General features: G+C 49.0%; 1 protein-coding gene across 4 annotated transcripts; it reads left to right on the forward strand.

Moving 5' to 3' along the window:
- Window positions 1-292: 292 nt before the first annotated feature.
- Window positions 293-18,389, forward strand: HDAC8 (histone deacetylase 8). 4 transcript variants are annotated; one of them, XM_018914145.3, is made up of 11 exons: window positions 293-433; window positions 890-942; window positions 2,322-2,452; window positions 4,034-4,175; window positions 6,399-6,511; window positions 7,491-7,568; window positions 7,944-8,052; window positions 9,620-9,792; window positions 11,423-11,517; window positions 13,624-13,729; window positions 16,287-18,389. In XM_018914145.3, exons 2-11 carry the CDS (start codon window positions 896-898, stop codon window positions 16,586-16,588), a joined length of 1,296 nt encoding a protein of 431 aa, XP_018769690.1. In that variant the 5' UTR covers window positions 293-433; window positions 890-895; the 3' UTR covers window positions 16,589-18,389. The 4 variants fall into 4 exon arrangements, with proteins under 4 accessions (XP_018769690.1, XP_018769688.1, XP_009088488.1 ...); XM_018914143.3 differs by having other exon boundaries at window positions 305-476; XM_009090240.4 differs by lacking the exon at window positions 16,287-18,389 and adding an exon at window positions 15,710-16,248 and having other exon boundaries at window positions 308-476.
- The last annotated feature ends 856 nt before the right edge of the window (window positions 18,390-19,245 follow it).

Raw genomic sequence — 19,245 nt, forward strand, 5'->3', positions numbered from 1 at the left:
ATTCCTGCTCACGTCCGGGGAGCCTTAACGGGCCCGAGCCCGGCGCCTCTCTCTGACCCGAGGGACCCGGTGGGATCTGCCGGGGGTTGGGGGGGCCCGGGCACCCCTGAGCTGCGGCTCCTTGAGGAGGACGGCTACCGCGTGGTGGGCTGCGTGCAGGCCACAGGCCTTTTAAAATTACCTTCTTAGAGAATAAACACCACCCGAGCTACGTGGAGGCCCCAGTAAAAATGCTTCTAACACTAGTTGGCTGCCTGTTCCTACGCGGCAGGGGGAAGGATAATGGCTGGGTGGGACTACGGCTCCCGGCACGCCGCGGGGCCGGAAGTGCCCGTCCTGGCGTACCCTGACTGGCGGCGTTGTGGGTGCTGGTCTCGGCTGTGCCGGCTCCGATGGCGGCGGTGCCGCCGCCGGTCTACGTATACAGCCCGGAGTACGTGACCCTCTGCGACTCCCTCTGCAAAGTGCCCAAGCGGGTCAGCGCCGCAGCGGGGGCGAGGGGGCGCGGGGAGCACAGCGGTGAGGCCCGGGCGCGGACGCAGCTGGCGCCCGGCACGGCGGTAGGAAAGGAGAAAGCGGGGGAAACACCTGGCGAGAGGAGTGAGGGGTTAGAGTGGGGATGGCTCGTCTGTGCCTTTACATCGCCCTTGGCACCGCCGCCTCGATCACTGAAGTGACAATTCCCTTTCCCGGGAAGCCGTGCGCGGCTGTGCTTCTGCCCGGGACACCGGAAGGCCCTTTCACACGGTATGGCCCGGGCCGGAGAAGGGACCCGGGCAGGAAAAGTCGCTGCTGGGAGGATTCTGAGCCACGCTTCGTCTGCGAGTCCTTGGGCCCCTGCTTGCTGGCTTGGTGTCTCCTTCTCTCACAGTCTTATTCTTTTCTCTAGGCCAGCATGGTGCATTCACTGATCGAAGCGTATTGCTTGCTTGACCAGATGAAGTAAGTGCTCCCATTTTCTGTGAAGGAATGTTTTAGTCTCCACTAAGGTTTGGAAGGTGCTGAGTAACTTCAGGTTTCACTCTGTCCCTGCTGGCGGTGTGATTGTAGGAGCCTCCATGCTGCACATTTAAAGGATTAAAGGAAAATATTTGTTTTCCTACATGGACACGATTACAGTAATTGTGGCAGGTGTAATTCATGGTTACCCTCCTGGTCTGGTGGAGCACTTCTAGCCTTGTGCCTTCTCTACAGAGTGTGTATCACATCACCCCTCCCCCCCCCCCAATGCTTGAGACTCTTGAGTAGGGTGACAGCCTTGGTGCTGTTCCAGATCAACTGATCAGTCAGTGCTGATGCAGAGAGGGACTACACTGCTTTGGTGAATTGTACTATGTCTGGGAGACTTTTTGTGAGGTCTGCATGCTGTTCAGGAGAGAAGACCGGATGAGATCTGGGGCAGAGAAGTGAGGTACCTCCTGCCTCATTCAGCTCTTGACGCTGGGTCATGTGAAGGGAAAAATAAGAAAGGCGTAGCTCAGTCCCTCTTGTGGAGCTTCTGATAAAATCTTAGAAAAAATGTACTCCAGCACAGCCAGAAGGTTTTTTTGAGACTTCTTTTTTTAAAATATTTTTTTTCTGGCAGAATGTGCTTGGGAAATGACTGCAAGTATTGTTATGGAGCAGACCTGGAGGACTGCCCTCGCATGGGGTGGGATGCGTCAGGGCCAGCCTGGAGCTGGGAGCTTCCTGTGTTCTTCCTTTAGCAACAGAGCTGTGCTGCACTGCCTGTGCATACTCCCACTGTCCAAGTTTTGGGGAGGGTTCAGTGTGTGGCAGGATTTGTCTAGACATACTGCAAAGCACCCAGACTCAGGAAGGTGCTGTGCAAGTTGCTTGTAACAGTGACAGTCCCTACTTTGGTGCAGGTCACACCATGTGAGAGGCATTGCACAGCTCCTGATCTAGGCTGAGGTCCTGCCACAGCACTGTGCTGAGCCTGGGCATTTCCCTCCATTAGTTCCTCTGCGTGTAACCTGAATGTTGGATATACTGGGGAATGCACAAACAGAGACAACATGTAGAACAGGGAAAAAAACTTGAAGCAAACTGGGAAGGTTAATGCTGGCAGCACCTGCAGATGTTCTCCACTGGGATGGGCACCACAGGTAGTGCCAAACCAGGTGCATGGCCTGCTCCAGCTCAGCTGGGTGGCTTTCTGACTTGAGTGACAGTCCAGTGCAAGAGGAGGAGGGAGTTTTGTTTGCTTTTACAACAGTAACACCCAAAAAAGGCTCTTAATGTAAAGGCTAAAGCTGGACATTCCAGCTGAAAACTGGATCCTCTTGCCCTGATGTGCTCCCTTCTTCCTCTCTATGTAGGATAGTCAAGCCAAAAGTGGCCTCCATGGAGGAAATGGCGAGTTTCCACACAGATGCTTACCTGCAGCACCTGCAGAAGGTCAGTGAAGAGGGGGATGATGACCACCCGGAGTCTGTGGAGTATGGACTGGGTAAGGATGCACATCTTCAGCAGGAGATTGAGTGCCAGGGCCAGGATGCTTTTGCTGGAGCTGTAGTCAGAGGGGTGAGTTCAGGGGGATGCTGCGCTTAGTTTTGAAAAGAAACATTCTTTAACGGGGTGTTGCTGAGCCCCAGCAGTCACCTGACAGATTGGCACTTTTCTTGGTGCCTGAGGGTAGAGCTAGCCTCACTTTGCTGCTCTGTTTAGCTTGGCCTGTCTCTTGCTGACTGGGGCTGGTGTCCTTTGCTGCTGTTCTGAGGCTCTGGAATGGGATGGAAGACCCTGACACTGCCCTCAGGCTGGAGCTGGGACTGGCTGCTGCAGGCCTGCTGTGGGGCGGGCATGTGTGAACAGTGACCTGGAGCTGTAGTGACCAGATCAGCTGCAGAGCAATCTGGTGACTTACATGTGGATCAGAGGGCTCTTGCCCTCCTGGACCTAAGATAGCTTGAGAAATGCAGCGGGTAAAGCAGGTGAGATGGCTATGGGCACAGTCTTGGTATCAGGAATGGGAAGAGTGACCCAGAACTGAGACAGAGATGCAGATTCTGTGCCGCTCTCATGAGTGTGCCTTAGACTTTACATTCCTGAAGCTGCTCTGTTTACAGGAAGACAGGCAGCCTTGGTATCATTCTTTGTGGGCAACAGCTGCAGGGAGGCTGCTGTAGGACTAAGTGAAGATCGTATTATAGACATAGACCTACAGTTTATCTAGTCTTGGGTAGTTTGTGGATGTCCATTTTTAGGGAAGAGATATGTCAGTGGCCATGCCAGGGCTTTTTTGGTCAGGTAGAGACTTGAAAGTAGTTTTTTTGTGAGATTGGTGTGAGGAGCCAGTAGGCTCAGCAATCCAGGCACACAACTCAGAACTTGATTCAGGACACATTTTAAAATGAACTGAGTGCAAGAAAACATTTGGATTGTTGCTTTTTGTGGTGGGTTGATTTTTGTGGTGTAGGTGGGATTTTTTTGCTAGGTGCTCACCAAGATACAGTCTCTCTCCCCCTCAGTAGGGTGGTGGAGAAAATCCAGTGGAAAATATCGGGTAGAGATAATAACAGGGAGTCTCCAGTTACTGTCACCAGCAAAAGAGACTCTACATGGGGAAATTAATTCAATTTATTGCCAATTAATAATAGAGTAGGATAGTGAGAATTTAAAATAAAACTGAAATCACCACCCCTCTCATCCACCTTTCTTCCCAGACTCAGCTTCACTCACAGCTCTTCTACTTTCCCCCTCAAGCAGTGTAAGAGGACAAGGAATGGGGGCTGTGGTCAGTTCACACCTCTGTGCTGCTCCTTCCTCTTCACTCTTGCTCCGTGAGTGTTTGGGGTCCCTCCCGCAGGACACTCTCTTCCATGAACTTTTCCAGTGCTAGTCTTTCCTACGGGTAGCAGTTTTTCAAGAACTTCTCCAGTATGGGTCCTCCATGAGGTCCGTTCTTCAGGAGCAGGCTGCTCCAGCCCTGGTCAGTCTTGAAGACTCAAACAAAAGGAATGTGCTTCCCCTGGAGGAAAAGGCCTGTTGTGTCTGAGGTGCAAACTCTTACATGGACTCTTACCTGCAGGTTATGACTGTCCAGCCACGGAAGGGATCTTTGAGTATGCAGCGGCTGTGGGAGGAGCCACCATCACTGCAGCCCAGTGCCTGCTGGATGGCAAGTGCAAAGTAGCAATTAACTGGCCTGGAGGGTGGCATCATGCAAAGAAGTAAGAAAACAATCTCTTCCCTTGTGTTTTCTCATCTGGTGTCTGCTCCCAGCTTCCCTGAGAACCCTCAGGGTGCAGTGATCTAGTTGGAAGAGAAAGCAAGGTATGAGGGAAGGCAGAAGGTAGAGAGGAAGGAAACAGAGGGCAGGGCCAGAGGCCTGAGAGGAGGCAAGTCACTGCCCAGTGCTGGTGCTGTCACTGTCGTGCTGCAAGGCAGGTCTGGGGCAGGTGTACTCACACAACGTCTCAGCCCGTTTCCTGGTGGGCACTTGGCTGAAAATGGCTTTAGCTGCAGCTTGCTGTGAGAAGAGACTTGCACTCAGCAGAGCAGAGCTCTTGCTCTGTGCAGAACTGATGGCTTTTGGGAAATCTGTTATATTCTGTCTGGATTGCATGGCTTAAAAAATGCCTGTAATGAAAAAAGTCTTAGCAGTGTTGCTGCTGCTGAGCTATTAGCACTGTTCTGGGAAGCAAAGTCTGTTTAAAAAATAGGCCTTTAATACTCACCAATCCCAAAGGAGTCTTCCCAGTCACCCCAGTAAGTTGGTGTGTGATGCTTCAGGGTAGATGCCAGCCCAGTGTGAAGGTCCAGCCAGACTGATTCCAAACTGTAGGTGCTTGATTCTAGGACCTGTGTCCTAGTAAAATACATTCCTTTTGTCAAAAAAAGGAATGTATGCTGCTGTCTGGTGGTTTAGTTGCTTTGCAAGGTCCTAAAGGTAGGAATGACCTGGGGCTTTGGAAGCTCTTAGTTCAGATGATGCCTTTGGGGTTGAGAGTAAAATGCTAAGTGCCATTTCTCAAGGCAGCATCACCCTTCTTTCTGGCAGTGATACTCAGAGCTTTGCTAGGTGGGTTTAGGGCACCACAGGGAAATCCCAAGTGCTGGTCCTGAACTGCAGCTCCAACGCTGCTCTGCTTTTGACTGAACTGGTGTCTGCTCTGCTTGACCTTGAGTTTCAGAAATGTGTATTACAGCATGGAGAGAGTGCCCAAGACATGCTTCCTTATGGGCTGTGAGAGAGGGGAGAAGTACATAATAACAGTTGAGTCAGATTTTCAGGATGCCTGTTAACACCTCCATTTTCAGCATTACTGTAAATGAACAGAGTCACTGGAAAACAGCTGTGCTCCGTGGCACTTGCAGAGGGTGAAAGCGAGTGTGGTTCTGCCACTCCTGGCTTGCTCCTCACTGTTCCCAGCTGTTGCTGAGCAGGAAATGGCAGAGAGAATGAGCTGAGTGCTGTGACTGGAAATCAAGAGGAATTTCCCAGAGATGCATCTTGTATCGTGATATAATTTGTGGAAAAGGGATTTGAGTACTCCTGTTGCCAAGTATAAAGCTGCACTTTAAAATAGCTATCCAGGGCTGATTCATTTTTAAGAATGCATGTGGACTGGTGCTAAGTGGTGATGTGGACTTGACTTTGGAGTGAGGCTGGAGTAGGGGTCAAGAAACTTTCTTGTTCCTTTGATGCCAGCAAGTAAGCTGTCCCCAATGAATGTCAGCGATAAATCTTCCCGTGGTACACTTGTCTTCTGTTTAGCTGCTGGGACTCTCTCCTGGCTGAACCCAGGAGCTGTATCGTGAGGGACTGCATGTGAGACATCCCATTTGCAGTTTTCTGGGAAGAGAAGGGAGGGATTTACTTTGGCAAGAGGCTTAACCTTTATAGCCTGAGACTTTAAAACAGCAGGAGATTCCTGTGACTGGCTTGGGCCTGCCTTTCAGTGCCAGGACCTTCCCAGGAGTTGTGACCCGGACAGCGAGAATGGAGTGGCTGCCTATCTATGCCAGTCCAGAACTCACAGGAGAATGGCCATGGGGACTGTCCTTTTGCCTCAGAGTGGGTTTGAGTCAGGTGACTCTGAACTTCTTTAAAATGTCTCAGGTGCAGAAAGCTAACATTTTATTTGTTCAACAGTGCAATAGTCAGAGGTACCCTTCTCAGACCAATGTCTCTCTGCAGCAGAGCTGATTGATGCTTACCCAGCTGCCAGAAAGCCCAGAGTTGAGAAGCAGTTGGCACAGTAGTCCTGTTCTTTGTGCTTCCCAGCCATGCTTTGAACTGTTCCTGACTCGTCTCTTGGTCAGTGCTGGGCTGAGTTTTCGTATTCCTCTGTGCCCCTGTGAGGTGGACACTTGCAAAGTCAAAGTGAGAATGCTGAAATCAGTGGTGATTGCATTGGCAATATTCAATATCACAGACATTGTTTTCACAGGGATGAAGCTTCTGGTTTCTGTTATCTGAATGACGCTGTCTTGGGGATCCTGCGACTGCGCCAGAAATTTGACCGCATCCTTTATATTGATTTGGATTTGCATCATGGGGATGGTAAGGCCCAGCAAAGACTGCAAACAGCACAGCTCCACAGACTCGGGGGAATGGGAGAAGGCAAGGCCTGTATGCAAAGCAGGGGTTTACTTGCTGCAACAACTGTGGTTTTGGCTCCCTTCGGTGCAGTGGAGTTCCTTCAAGCCATTTATGCCTTGTCCTGCTTTACAGACTTGCCCTATGCTGCTCCTCAGACCTCTCTTGTGGGTCTGGGCAGAAGTCTTATACCTAAAGCAACAGATAATGTGTCCCAGTCTCCCATCCTGGCAGAGCAGTTGCTGACAGGGTTTAATTGTTTAAGGGTCCATTGAAAGAGGGAAGCAGCCAGTAGTAATTGGCACTTTTAAAAGAAGCTTGATACTATAAATCTAGAGGCACAGCTGGCCTTGCTGAAACTGCTCCCTCCTTCAGGGACATTGTTTCTACACCATTTAACATTTCCTGCTCTTCTAAATTTTATTATGTGTTTCATTTTGTTCCATTTTCTTCCTGCATTTGGTTTCTGTTCCTATTATTTATTTTTTCCCTCTCCATGCCCACTGTCTTAATAGTGTCTTTAAGGAAAAGGCATGTTGAACCACAGCAGCATTGAGAAAAAGCAAGAGAGCCCAGTAGCACTGGTTCTGATCAGAGCCAAGCTCTGGCCAAGTGAGCCCTGCTCACTTGGATCTCTCTTCCATCTTCGCAGGCCTAGCAGCGCAGGCAAGTGCTACCATGGATAGTGATGTGAGATATTCAGATCCATTCAGTACTGATTAGCATGAGACTTGCCAGATTCATGGCAGTTGTGATCTTTGCTGCAGTTGAACTCCAGTCTCTATGGATTGAGAATGTATTTATTGAGCCACATCTGCATTTCTGCTTTGCTTATGGTGCTTTTTCTCTGCTTGCTGCCTGTGTGTATCAAGCAACTCAGTGTGTTCAGACTCTGTCATTTATATAAATGATGCATGAAATTTTTATTTTAATTTCCTAATAGGAGTTGAGGATGCCTTTAGTTTCACCTCGAAGGTCATGACTGTTTCTCTGCACAAATTTTCACCAGGATTTTTCCCAGGCAAGTTGAACTTGTGAGATTTGTGCTCATTTGGTTCACACGTCACTGGTGAGGCCTCCATAAAGGCAAGACATAAAAGCATGTCTTGCTGTCTCTTCTCATGACCCAGGAGAAGGAAAGAGGGGGAGCTACATGTTTGGCATTTCCCCCTTTGTGGCTGTAGCCGAGCTCTAGGCAAAGTTCCTTTGATGCTGCATGGTAGAATTGGATGAAGGATAGAACAGGTCACTCCACCCCACCTTTCTTGGTGGTGGCAAGTAGACTTCTTCATATGCATGTTGAATGTCCTGGCTCTCATCCTGCCTTTGAGACACCCCATGCATCTCTTGCTGCTGCTCTGCTTTCCCTTCTAATTGGGGTGTTTCTGTTGTGCAGGCACTGGTGATGTGACAGATGTTGGCCTGGGAAAAGGTCGCTATTACAGCGTGAATGTGCCCATTCAAGATGGCATTCAGGATGAAAAATATTACCAGATCTGTGAATCGTAAGCCCTCTTGCTCTGAAACAGCTGACTTGGATGGGATTTTGGAGAATAAGATACTACACAGCTTAGTATTTTTAATTACAGTCTTTTCTTAAGGCTTGTCCCTTCCCCTGTTGCAGCCTTTGATTACAATGAACATAGACTGTAAGTTCTCAGAGGTCTTGTATGAATCCTTAGACAAACTAAATATACAGACACATTGGGGGTGACTGGAGGGGTCTCTGCCGCGGGTCAGCCTATCTCCTGATACATCTCCACAGGTGTCTATGTAAGGAGAGACTAAGAAACAAAAAGTATTTTTTAGCTGTGGACTTAGGGCTAGATGTTTTTTGTTCAAGTAAGTGCTCTGAATTTTGACTGTGGGACATATGCTTGGAGCTTAGCTAAAAGCATTTTCCTAGCACCTTCTGTCTGCGCTGGGAGAAGTAAAGGCTGAAGGCTGAATATCTGACAGTGACAGAGCTGCCTCCTGGCAGTCCCCTGTGTCCCTCAGCTGATGGTGGACCTCACAAACTGTTGCCCATGTCAAAACTGTGCTGCGGGGCTTGTTCTTTTCCAGGGGAGAGGAGTCTCAGTGCAGGACTGCAGGACGTGCTAGCACATCCACCTCTAACACTTGAGGGCTGAAACCACTCTAAACTTGTAGACCAGTAGGGCAGTCATATGGGGGACGTGTCTCCTGCTGGCTTATTGGTGCTTGCCATTGCTGGGGCAGAGCAGCCCTCTCTGTGCTGGAGGACATGCTTTCAAAAGGTAGCTTTAGGGTCAGGAACCCACTCAGGAGGAGCCTGCTGCATGCATTCACAGCTGAAGGACATCATAACCTACCATAGATTTCAAGCTGTGTATCGCTAAAGCTTCTGCAAAGACACTTAGAGATCTCTTTGAGTTCTGTCCTGTCTGGGAGGGAGTCCATGGGCATGACCGTGGCTGTCTCGTCCAGCTGTTGTTTGAGGGTAATTGCTTGTACTTCCCAAAACCACAATGGGCTTGAAGCATGAAGCTCTGTCCAGTGCTAGTTTTTGCAGGCTGACTACATCCTGCACAGAGCTTTTCCTCATAGTGTTGCCTCAAGAGCCATACAGGAGGGAGGAGAGTAAGACCCTAGCCAGTCTTCCTCTGTTTCTCCTGTTCTCTGCTGGCCTGTCCTGGTGAGAGGTCTCTGAGAGTTCAGGATTGTTGTTTTGCCAGACCCTGATTTCCACTATGACTTTCACAGGGCAGAAAAGCCCCTGGATCATCCTGCAGCCAAAAGGCAGACTGTAAATGTGGAGTTTGATGCTACCACCATACTGGTGAGGACTAGATCCCCCTCTGCCATGTTAATCGGTGGTGCTTTTGCATTTGTCAGCCTTTTGATAAGTGCTCTGAGAGCTAAAATTGCTGTGGAGGTAGAAGGCTCAGAGCAGAGCCTGGGAGCAGAGGTAGTGTAACTAGTATGAGTGGGGTGGAAGCAGAGAATGCAGAAACCCTGAGAGGCATTAGTGGAGCTGAGTGACCAGGGCCATGCCACCAGCATTCCTCTGAGCCGTGCTGGCAGTAACTGGACTGCTCCTCTTCTCTCTAGAGTGCTGAAGGAGGTGTATGCTGCCTTCAACCCCGATGCAGTTGTGCTGCAGCTGGGGGCGGACACCATTGCTGGAGACCCCATGTGCTCTTTCAACATGACACCTGAGGGAGTAGGGAAGTGCCTCAAGTATGTCCTGCAGTGGCAGCTAGCAACTCTTGTCCTCGGAGGAGGTGAGTGCATCCTGCTGTTCTCAGAGAAACATGTTTGTCCTCCTGTGACCCTGCCTTGAGTGCCTGCCTGCCCTTTGGCTCAGGACTGGTGAGGGTTTAGCAGGGTGACTGCTGGGCAGTTTCAGGAGGATGCACTGTGGCATAGTAGTCTTTTCTCACACCTGAAATCCTTGATACTGATAGGTGCAAGTCTCAATACTGACTCAGATCTTGAGTTAAAAGCTGCATAGCTCCTCTGGAGAAGAGCAGAGGCCAACAAACTGACCCTGACTTCTCAGTGACAGCTCTGATTCCCATCTCTGCTGATCAGATGGTGCTTCTCTTTAAAAGTGAGCCCTGTCTTCCCAAAGCTACCTTGGGCACTTGGTGATGAATGGTTTCATTAAGATTCAAGCAGGGCCTTGGGATGAGGCCTGGCTGCATGCAAAGTATAGCAGGGCTCTGATACCTAGTGAAAGCTAAGCTGGACTAATTTCTGTTGTGTTGCCTAACCAGCTGCTTGTCCAATGGGGAGAGCACAGGATAGGTGTTATGTTAACAGAGCATTTCAGAACAACAAAAGCCCCTGTGTGCCAGGGAAAGCCCCTGAGCTCCATGACTGGAGGCTGATCAGCTCTAGGTGTTGTCCTTTTTTAGATGGGGGAAATCATGTATAGCATATTAAGGCTAAAATTTGATGTGCCTGATGCCCTTTGTTTTGGAAAGGTTATGAGTGTTCAGTCCTGCTGTGGCTTGTCTGTGAGTGTGCTGGAGATGTCACCTTTCAAACAAAACCCAAAACTTCTGTTAAAAAATGAGGATCACTCATGTGTCACTTGTGAAAATAGCAAAGGAGTGTTCTACCACTGCAGCATGTGGAAGCATTTGAAGTGGAAACTGGGGGAGGAGTGAAAAAAAAGCAGGGGAAAAAAACCCACTGCAAACAGAAGGGAATATTGGAGAAATATGGTCTATCTTATCAAAGTGCTTTTCTCCCTTTACTCTTCTAGTAATCTATTCTGCAAAAAAACCTACCTGAGTCTCTTGCAGGATTGCTTTCAGCTAAGGTATCTTCTTGTGGGCTCATGTTCCTTTACCATGTAGGTAACCATTTCCTGCTCACTGTGAAATCTCATTTCCATGTAAAGCAGTTGCAAGTTGTAGCTATGAGTTTCACATTTGTCCTCTCAAACATGATGGTGCTGAAGAGCTCACCAGCTTAGGGCTGGGCATGTGTATTTTGCTTTATAGGTCAAAGGCTGGTATTAAAAAGCAGGAAGACCCCATTTCTGCTGCAGCCTGCTACTTGAGAATGGCTCTTCTTGTTGCCAGGAGAGAGTTCAGCACATGGGGCTGGGAGCTTATCTTGGGTCTGAGATGGTGGCTTGAGGACTTGCCTCTGCCACACTGGATGTAACTGGGGTACAGTTTGAGTGGTCTGCTCTTGCATACACTGTCATTCAGACTTGGCCTTGTGTAGCCAGCAGGTGCAGAAGGCAGATTTTGGGCAAGGCTTGAGTGGATGAAATAAGTGGAACTCATGTAGCCTGCACACAGTGGTTTCATGATTTGTTCCTTCCACCTAAATCTCTTTTTCTCTTTTCCCTTTCCCCACTCTTCTTCCTCAAATCCCAATTCTTGCTGGAAACAGGAGGTTACAACCTTGCCAACACTGCTCGCTGCTGGACGTACTTGACTGGGGTCATCCTTGGGAGAACACTGTCCTCTGAGATCCCTGATCATGAGGTAATGCTTGAAAAACCCTCCCTTCTCCTTGCATAAGAGGCAGTTGTTCTGCCTAACCCACACAGCATGCTTGCCACACAGTCCTGTTTTGTGAAGACACTTATGTAGCAATGCTGCCCTAACCTAGCAGTATGGTGGGTGCTTGTGCCCAAAAACAGAGGCTGTCTGCAGCTTTCTGTGAGGGGTTTCATGTACCCATAAACTCCAGTCTCAGGTAGTAACAGAGAGGATGAGCAAAAGGATTCTCTGGTTTGTTCAAAGAGCTCTTTATGTAAAGGATGTGCCTTTTGCCTTCTCAAGGCTTTAATTTTTTTTTTCAGCTGAAGTTTGAGTGACCATAGTGCCTGTTGCTCTGCTTTCCTCCTCTTCCCCCTGAGGGTTCTGTCTGGTGACCAGCAGTGTCTGGTAAAGAGTAGCCAGGGCCCAGCACATTCCAATAAGTTGCTCCTCTCTGGAGTTGACACAGAACTCACCTTGCAAATATTCTGTCACTCTGTTAAGGTCCTGTAGTTGTACAGGGATGAACTTCCAAACCACTGGAGCCAAGAATTTCCCCAGAAGCTGGCCCATTTTCTCCCACTTCCTATGCCTCTCGTGACTATCTACTCTTGGGGCAGATCTCTGAATGACCTTCCTAGAAATCTCTTTCCTGACTCTAAACATGGTGTGGACTCCACTGACTCTAAGCATGTTATCAGCTGTACTGAGGAGACACACATAAGAGACATAGCAACCATAGCAACAGGAACATGCTTTCTGTAACATCCAAAGGGAATTAAAAATTCTTGAAAGCTGTTGTAACAGGCCTGAAGGAGGAAGAGGGGGTGACAAGCTGGGGAAAATCATCCTCTCCTGTTTCCCCCTCAGGCTGAGTACTATTATTAATGGACTAACAAAGGTAGCACGTGAGGAAAGGGTAGGAGAGGAACACCAAATACCCATCCCAAATGACCCTCATTGCCATTGTTATCATTTCATAAACTGATATCACAGAGTACAGCAAAAAAACCAATCCTGATCCCACTCCCTGCTCTGAAAAATATCATCACAAGGAACACATCTATGCTCATAGGTACCACACCCACATGAACAGACCAAGCAGCATTGTGACCAGTGGTTCTGTACCTAATATGAACAAATGCTTAGAATCAAATTTGTTTCCAACCCACTCTGGGCAGATCTGTTGTTATCTCAACCCTTTGTGCCCCATACTGGGCGCCAATTAAGGTTGTCTTAGGAATGATATTTTCCAATTTAGTGCTCCTCCTAAGAGCATGAACAATTTACTAAACAATAGTAACTGCAACAATACTAATGACAGAGGGAACAAGAAAACAAAAAACTATTCACATAGAAATGCCCCTGCCCCTGTCAATAGACAAAACTGCATAGCTTCCTCTACCACATTATTTCAGCTGGAAGGAATCCCTTCTCTCTGGAAGAGAGTCCCTTTCCCCTGCCCACAGCAATGATGAGAGGTGGTGTAGAATAACCTTTGTGTCCAGGCCATGCCTTCTCCCAGCTACTCTAAAAACTGACCCTGTCTTGGCCAGAATCATGACACTATGGCTCACAGTAACTTGTGATTCCACGTTAGCACGTCAACCCCATGTGCTGCAGATTTCCTTCACACTATCTGAGCACTCAGCCAGGAGAGACACAGTGTACTTGCAGCACACTGATTTTTCCTTTCCCAGGTGTTACACAGTCATGTCAATGCAGTGTTCAGCAAGATGGGAAGTGAACTGTAGGATATGTGATTACAGCACTTGAAATATAATAATAAAAAAATCCCATTTGCAGGTAACCATGTGTAAAATGAGTGTCAACAGCTTTCCCAAATAAAGCATTGAGATAGACATTTGACTGCTTTTTGGTTGCTTCACTGGGCTTTGCTTCCCATCCCTTGAAATGGGAAGCGGTTGAAAACTCCATGTGGACACAGACACTGCTGAAGTACCACCTTGATGTAGTGAAGCTACATGTGGCCCTTAGGTAGAGAAATGGTTTTTTGCCTTTTTACAAACAAGTACCCGTGGAGAGCCCTCTCTCTAGCCTCAGCCTTCAAAGACCTCTCTGTTGATTTTCCTCTCCTTCTCTGTGCAGTTCTTCACAGAGTATGGTCCTGATTACGTGCTGGAGATCACACCAAGCTGCAGACCAGACCGCAATGAGCCACAGAGAATTCAAGAAATTCTGAACTCTATCAAAGGTGCGTTGTCCAAGCCAACACTCCTGCTTCAGGCTTACAGGTTTTTTTAGAGAGGGCTTCAGAAGAACTCGTTGGAGTCTTTCTCACTGACTGGAAAGATGAACCACATTCACTTGGCTGCTCATTAGTGCACAGTGTCATTTGCCTCCCACATCCCTTGGGATTTTCAGGGTTGGTGGTACAGAGTTATGGGTCCCTGTAGCAAAAGTTGCCATTGCCTTTGCTCTGTCTTGGCAGGGAAGCATGGGCCCTTGTCCTTTTTGGAATCATAGAACAGCTTAGGTTCTAAGGAACTTCAAAAGATCATCTGGTCCAAACTTTTAGTGGGAAAGGGAGCATGGACAAGATTATCTATCAAGTCGCATCCTGAAATCTTCTGACATTGAGGCCTATACCACATCCCTGAGGAGTTTCCTCGTGCTTGATTGCTCTCACTGTAAAAAAAAGTACTTAAGGTGAAACCTCTCCTGGTGCAAGTCACACCTGTTGTCCCTCGTTCTCTCCATGTGCTTCCTTGTGAAGAGAGAGCCTCTGTCCTCTGAAGCCTACAGAGCAGGCTTCAAGTACTAGATTACTGTAATGAGGTCCCTCCTAAGCCTTCTGCAGGGAGAGTCTTTCCTCATTGGGCAGGTTCTCCAGCATTTGATCACCTTAGTGGTCCTCCTTTGGACCCTCTCTGCTCTGCCCATGTCTTTCGTGATTTGTGGGATCATAAGTGGACACAGTACTCATCATTTGTCAAACGGACCTGGAATGAGATGATACAATTTTTCTTAGTAATGCTCCTACACATGCTGCACAGGATACAGTTTGCTTCACTGCTGCAGCAGCAGTACACTGCTGGATCCCATTCAGCTTGCTGCCTATCAGGACCCCCACATCCATTTTCACAAAGCTGATTCCCAGTCACACAAATCCCAGCCTGAACTGGCTACATTCTATCTCATATGCAGGTCCTTGTTTTTGTCTTTGTTAAACTTCAAACTGTTTTTTTAAGCCCAGTCTTCCAGCCTGTCCAGTTCTCTAAGATAACTCTTCCTTCTGACCTGTTCACCTCAGCACCAGTTTGGTGCTGTGGTTGTTTTCAACCAAGGTAATTTACGATGTTGAGCAATATGTATCAGTCCCTGGGGGACCCCACTTGTGACAGGCTGCAAGACCATGTAAAAACTATTGATCACCACCCACTGTGAGCTTCCAGTGAGCCTTGCTCCTTATCCCCTTTGCAGACCACCCCTCCAGTCTGCGTCCTTCCAGTTGGTCCAGGAGGAGGCTGTGGGAAATAGCTCTCTGGAACTGGGGCAGGTCTCCAGCAGGCAGGACTTGAAGCCCAGGACAGGCAGCTGGGTGAGCTCTGCCAGCTCCAGCATTGAAACTCATTCAATGCCCTTACCCTTCTGTCTTGTCCCTCTTTGCAAGAGGGGCTCAGAGCAGCATGATGGGGCTTGGCAGCCCTTTTCTGTCTGTGTGTGTTGCAGTGTGCTGGTGTTAAAAGTAGGGTAGGAAGTCCAATGGCCGTGGATGCCTTCGGGTGTCCATTCCCAAGCATAGGCCAATCCTAGGGAAGGGCATCCCTTCCTTGGGGACATGTCCAAGAGGGTAGGAGAAACAGGATCACTCCAGAGCTGGAAGGGAGGGCGGTGCACTCCTGTCTGTGAATCCAGCCTGAAAGAAGGATGAAGCAGCAGGGAGTGAGCATGCTCGTCTCGAATGCTGGTCTATGAATCCTGAAGCAGCATTCAGCATAGTGAAAGCATTGGCAGGGTCCCCTTGTGGTAATTTCCACAGCCTGGCTCGAATGAGGGCAGCAGCCTCTGCAAAGGGAGCGAGGGGTCAGCAGGAACTGAGATCTGTGCTGAAGCTGGAATTCCCATATCATGGTCTAGTCCATCAGGCATGGGAGTGGCACCCCTTGCCAGGTCACTCCATCAGGCTAAAATATCAATGGAAATACCCTTTTTTGCTTCCTTTTATTTGCAGGGAATCTGAAGCATGTTGTTTAGCAGAAAAGGAAGGCTCGGGCAAGAGCATTTCCTGTGGGGAAGAAAGCATATTTATGTGAACAACTGGTGAAATTTGTGGCTGGAGGGAAACTTTCGAAGAAAGTACTGTTGGTTGGTTGGTTAATTTTTTTTCCTCCTTAAAGAAGAAAAGCTGCTGCATGCCACAAGCACTGTGGCTCTCTCCAGGCAGGAGTGTGGGCCCGTCAGCCACAGCCTTCCAGTGCTGGGAGAGCCTCCCTTGCTTCTTTCCCCTTCCTTTTTTAACACCACAGTTCGTTCTCACCATTGCTTTTAAATGTATTTTAAGAGAGGAGCTGCTCAGAGCTGTGAGCCCTCCCCAGCTGGAACCCAGTGTTTTGTTACCTACCTGGCAGGGCCTACAGCTTCAGAGCTGCCCACTCGGGAAGTAGAGCCTGAGGGCTACCCTGGTTGTGTCTCTTACCCACAGAAAGGCACAGCCACTGTGTTTTTAACTGGGAACTTTTAAAAAATAAAATACTTGAAATACTCTTCCAACCCTTTCCTTTCTTCTTCCACCCACCCTGTCTTGCCAGTGATCTTTTCCACAGCACACCCCTCTACCTACTGCAGAGCTGTTTATGAGCTCCTGAAGTCCTGCACAGAGGGACCAGACCCTGGAGAGCCTCTCAAGAATGTCAAGGGCGATGCAGGGCATTGTGGCAGCTCCTCCTCTGGGAGATCTTGGATGAACTTCCAGATGCTCTGGTGCCCCATGAGAGCTGCCATGAGGTGTCTCAGCAAGGGAACAGGTATACAGGTATCTGGAGCAGATCTCTCCCAGTGCCAGGAGCCTTGGAGACTGGCCTCTGCTGCCCTTGTCCCCTCATTCTCCTAGCCCATGGACTTTTTTTATAAAGATGCCCAGATCTGGATCTGTTTTTTATAAAGATGCCCAGTCACTGTAGGAAAGCATATTTCCTGTGGCTTTAATTAGATTATGCTGGAAGAAACAGCAAGACAAAGGGGGCCCCAGCCTGGCCTTGGTTTTGTTTTTTGCTCTGTTTTTCACTGCTGATTGAAACAACAGGAAATCTGGTATGGAGACAGATCAGCAGGATGTGGCTCCCTTGACTCCTGACCCCTTGCCTGCTTCCATGTACCCCTGGCACCTGCTGTCATGTGCTGTGGTGAAACCAGTCTTGTGTGGTGACCACTGGCCGGACGGCTGGTGCTGCCATTGCCCTATGGGAGATGTCAGGCTTTGGGACTGCCCATCCAGTTAAAAATGTGAGGAATGAGGGAACAGAGAAGCTGGCCAACTGCTGCCTCTGACCCATGTCAGGGCCCCATGTGCTCTGCCCCCACAGCAGGTAGACTTCCCTTGTGGGAGCTGTTTCAGGAACACAGTTGGGAAAATAAACAATAGGAAACCCCACAAGTGTCAAGGGTTGTGGCTTTTAGGTGAGATGCCTCTTGGGTGGAAATCCCCACATCCCCCATCCAGAGTGGGATGCCTGGCCTGCCGCCCATGCAAGGGGGGCGGGAACGCTGTTCCAGTCCCGCTCTATGTGGGTACGTCGCTGGACCCGACCCGCCCGGGGCAGCCCGCGCCCCTCTGAGCGCTGCCGTGACCTCGTAGACGCCGGAGATGAGCTGTTGACAATCCCCTCCCCGGGGCACGAAGGACCTCTCGTGGCGGCGATCCTGCGCTGCCACCCTTTCGGGGCCGAGATGCTGGCGGTAGGGACTCCGCTGCTCTCCGCCCCTGTGGCCCCCCAAGGCGGCTCCCAACCCCTTTCTGGGCCATCGTGTGCCTGCAGAAGTTCCACGTCCAGAACCGCGCCCCGGGGAGACCCTGGAGCCCCACGGAGCCCGGCTCGCTGCTCGCCCTGAGGCTTGGGGATGGAGCCGCCCCCTCCAGGCCCCAGGCCCCGGCCTCATCGACTCGGACCCGGCGGACAAAGTGCTCGGGTCGCTGGTGTTGGAGCTTGGCCTCAACAGGGCGGACGAGCTGCTGGAGCTCTGGCTCGGTCACCCCGAACTCGACTCCCGGTCGGACCTGCCGGCGGGAGCGCGGCTGGGGCGGGGGCCACCGGTGTACAGCGTCCCGGCTGGCCCGGGCACCAGCGCTGCGGGAGCTGGGAACGCTCGGAACCCGGCCGAGTGTAGGAAGGGGCGGGGGGAGCAGCTGCGGCCGCGCTGCCTGCCCCAAAATGCGCAGGCGGTGTGGGCTCGACAGGCGAGGGTCTCAAGCCGCCGTGTAATAAAATATGGAAGGATCGTTGTTCCGACGGCTGTGCCCCTTGTCCATTTCCGCGAAGGACATTGTGTGAAACAGCCCTTGATGGAAGGAGGGTGGGCGCCCCACAGCTCCAGTGTGTCTTCTCGGCTTTTGATGTTCCCATCCTGTTGTTGAAAATTATACAAGTTTCCTAGTAACTTCTCTAGTTAAAATTTCTAATTAATTGTTGTAATCAATCATGAACAGTGTAATTTTCCACCGTAGCCAAGCACTTAGCAAGGTTTGTCATAAACTGCTATTGTGGGAACACAGGTTGGGAAAATTACTAAAACTTTTAAGTTTTGCTAAACCAACCTTGATAAACTTCATTGGACTAAGCATGGGAGAGACATAGTGCTGAAACTGGACCCACAGAATGCAGAATTTATAGTCTGCAAGAACATTTTGCATAACCCAGAGTGAAAGAAACTAATGGAGACAATTCGGCAATTGTCTTATCTGGGAAAAATATAGTAAGTAATGTTATAGATACATATTATAATATTGGCTTTTCACAAATATTAAAATGGATTCGAATGTGTGATAATAAATAACTTTGTTAGAAAGATATTGTTTTTATTTCTGTTGTTAATTAAGCTTAGACATAGTAGTGAAATAGCTATGGTTGTGTTAAAATGCCTGCTTGGATGAGATAACATCCAGTGAACACAGGATGAGGACACCTGCTACAGGTATGCCAACTATCAGCACTCTCCATCTAAAGGCAGTGTGGATCAAGGCCCCAAACCAGAAAATTATTAGAATGGATTAAAACCACAAGCAAGGAATCTGCATGCTCTAAAAAGGCGGATGCAAGGAGGAGCCATGCTAAACAATTCTTGGAAGATGTAAACTAGTTTGGGGAAAAAGTTTACTATTCATAAGAGTCTATGAATATGCAACAGGCTGATGTAATAGAAATGGTATATAAGGGCGTGGTCTTGGCTGAGTGCAAACTAGGAGGCGTGGTCTTGGCTGAGTGCCAAGATGCACCCGGCCATAATATGCTTTGCTCTGTGGTCCTTGTCTCCTCTGGTCCTTTATGAAACTTTTTAAATTTTCACAGATCATAACAAGACTGAAAATGTAGGCTAATAAGCATGAAAAGTAAGAAATCTATAACCAATAGAAGATTACTAATTAATGAAGAGAACTATGATTTTATAGCCAATGATCATTAATTGCTTTGCTAAAGTGTATAAATAATGAAAAGTTTTGGAAGTGTGCATGTATCATAGGTGGAGCTACCCCTATGCACCCAGCACTGTGAA

Source organism: Serinus canaria, chromosome 4A (genome assembly GCF_022539315.1).
Source record: "Serinus canaria isolate serCan28SL12 chromosome 4A, serCan2020, whole genome shotgun sequence".
NCBI lineage: Eukaryota > Metazoa > Chordata > Aves > Passeriformes > Fringillidae > Serinus > Serinus canaria.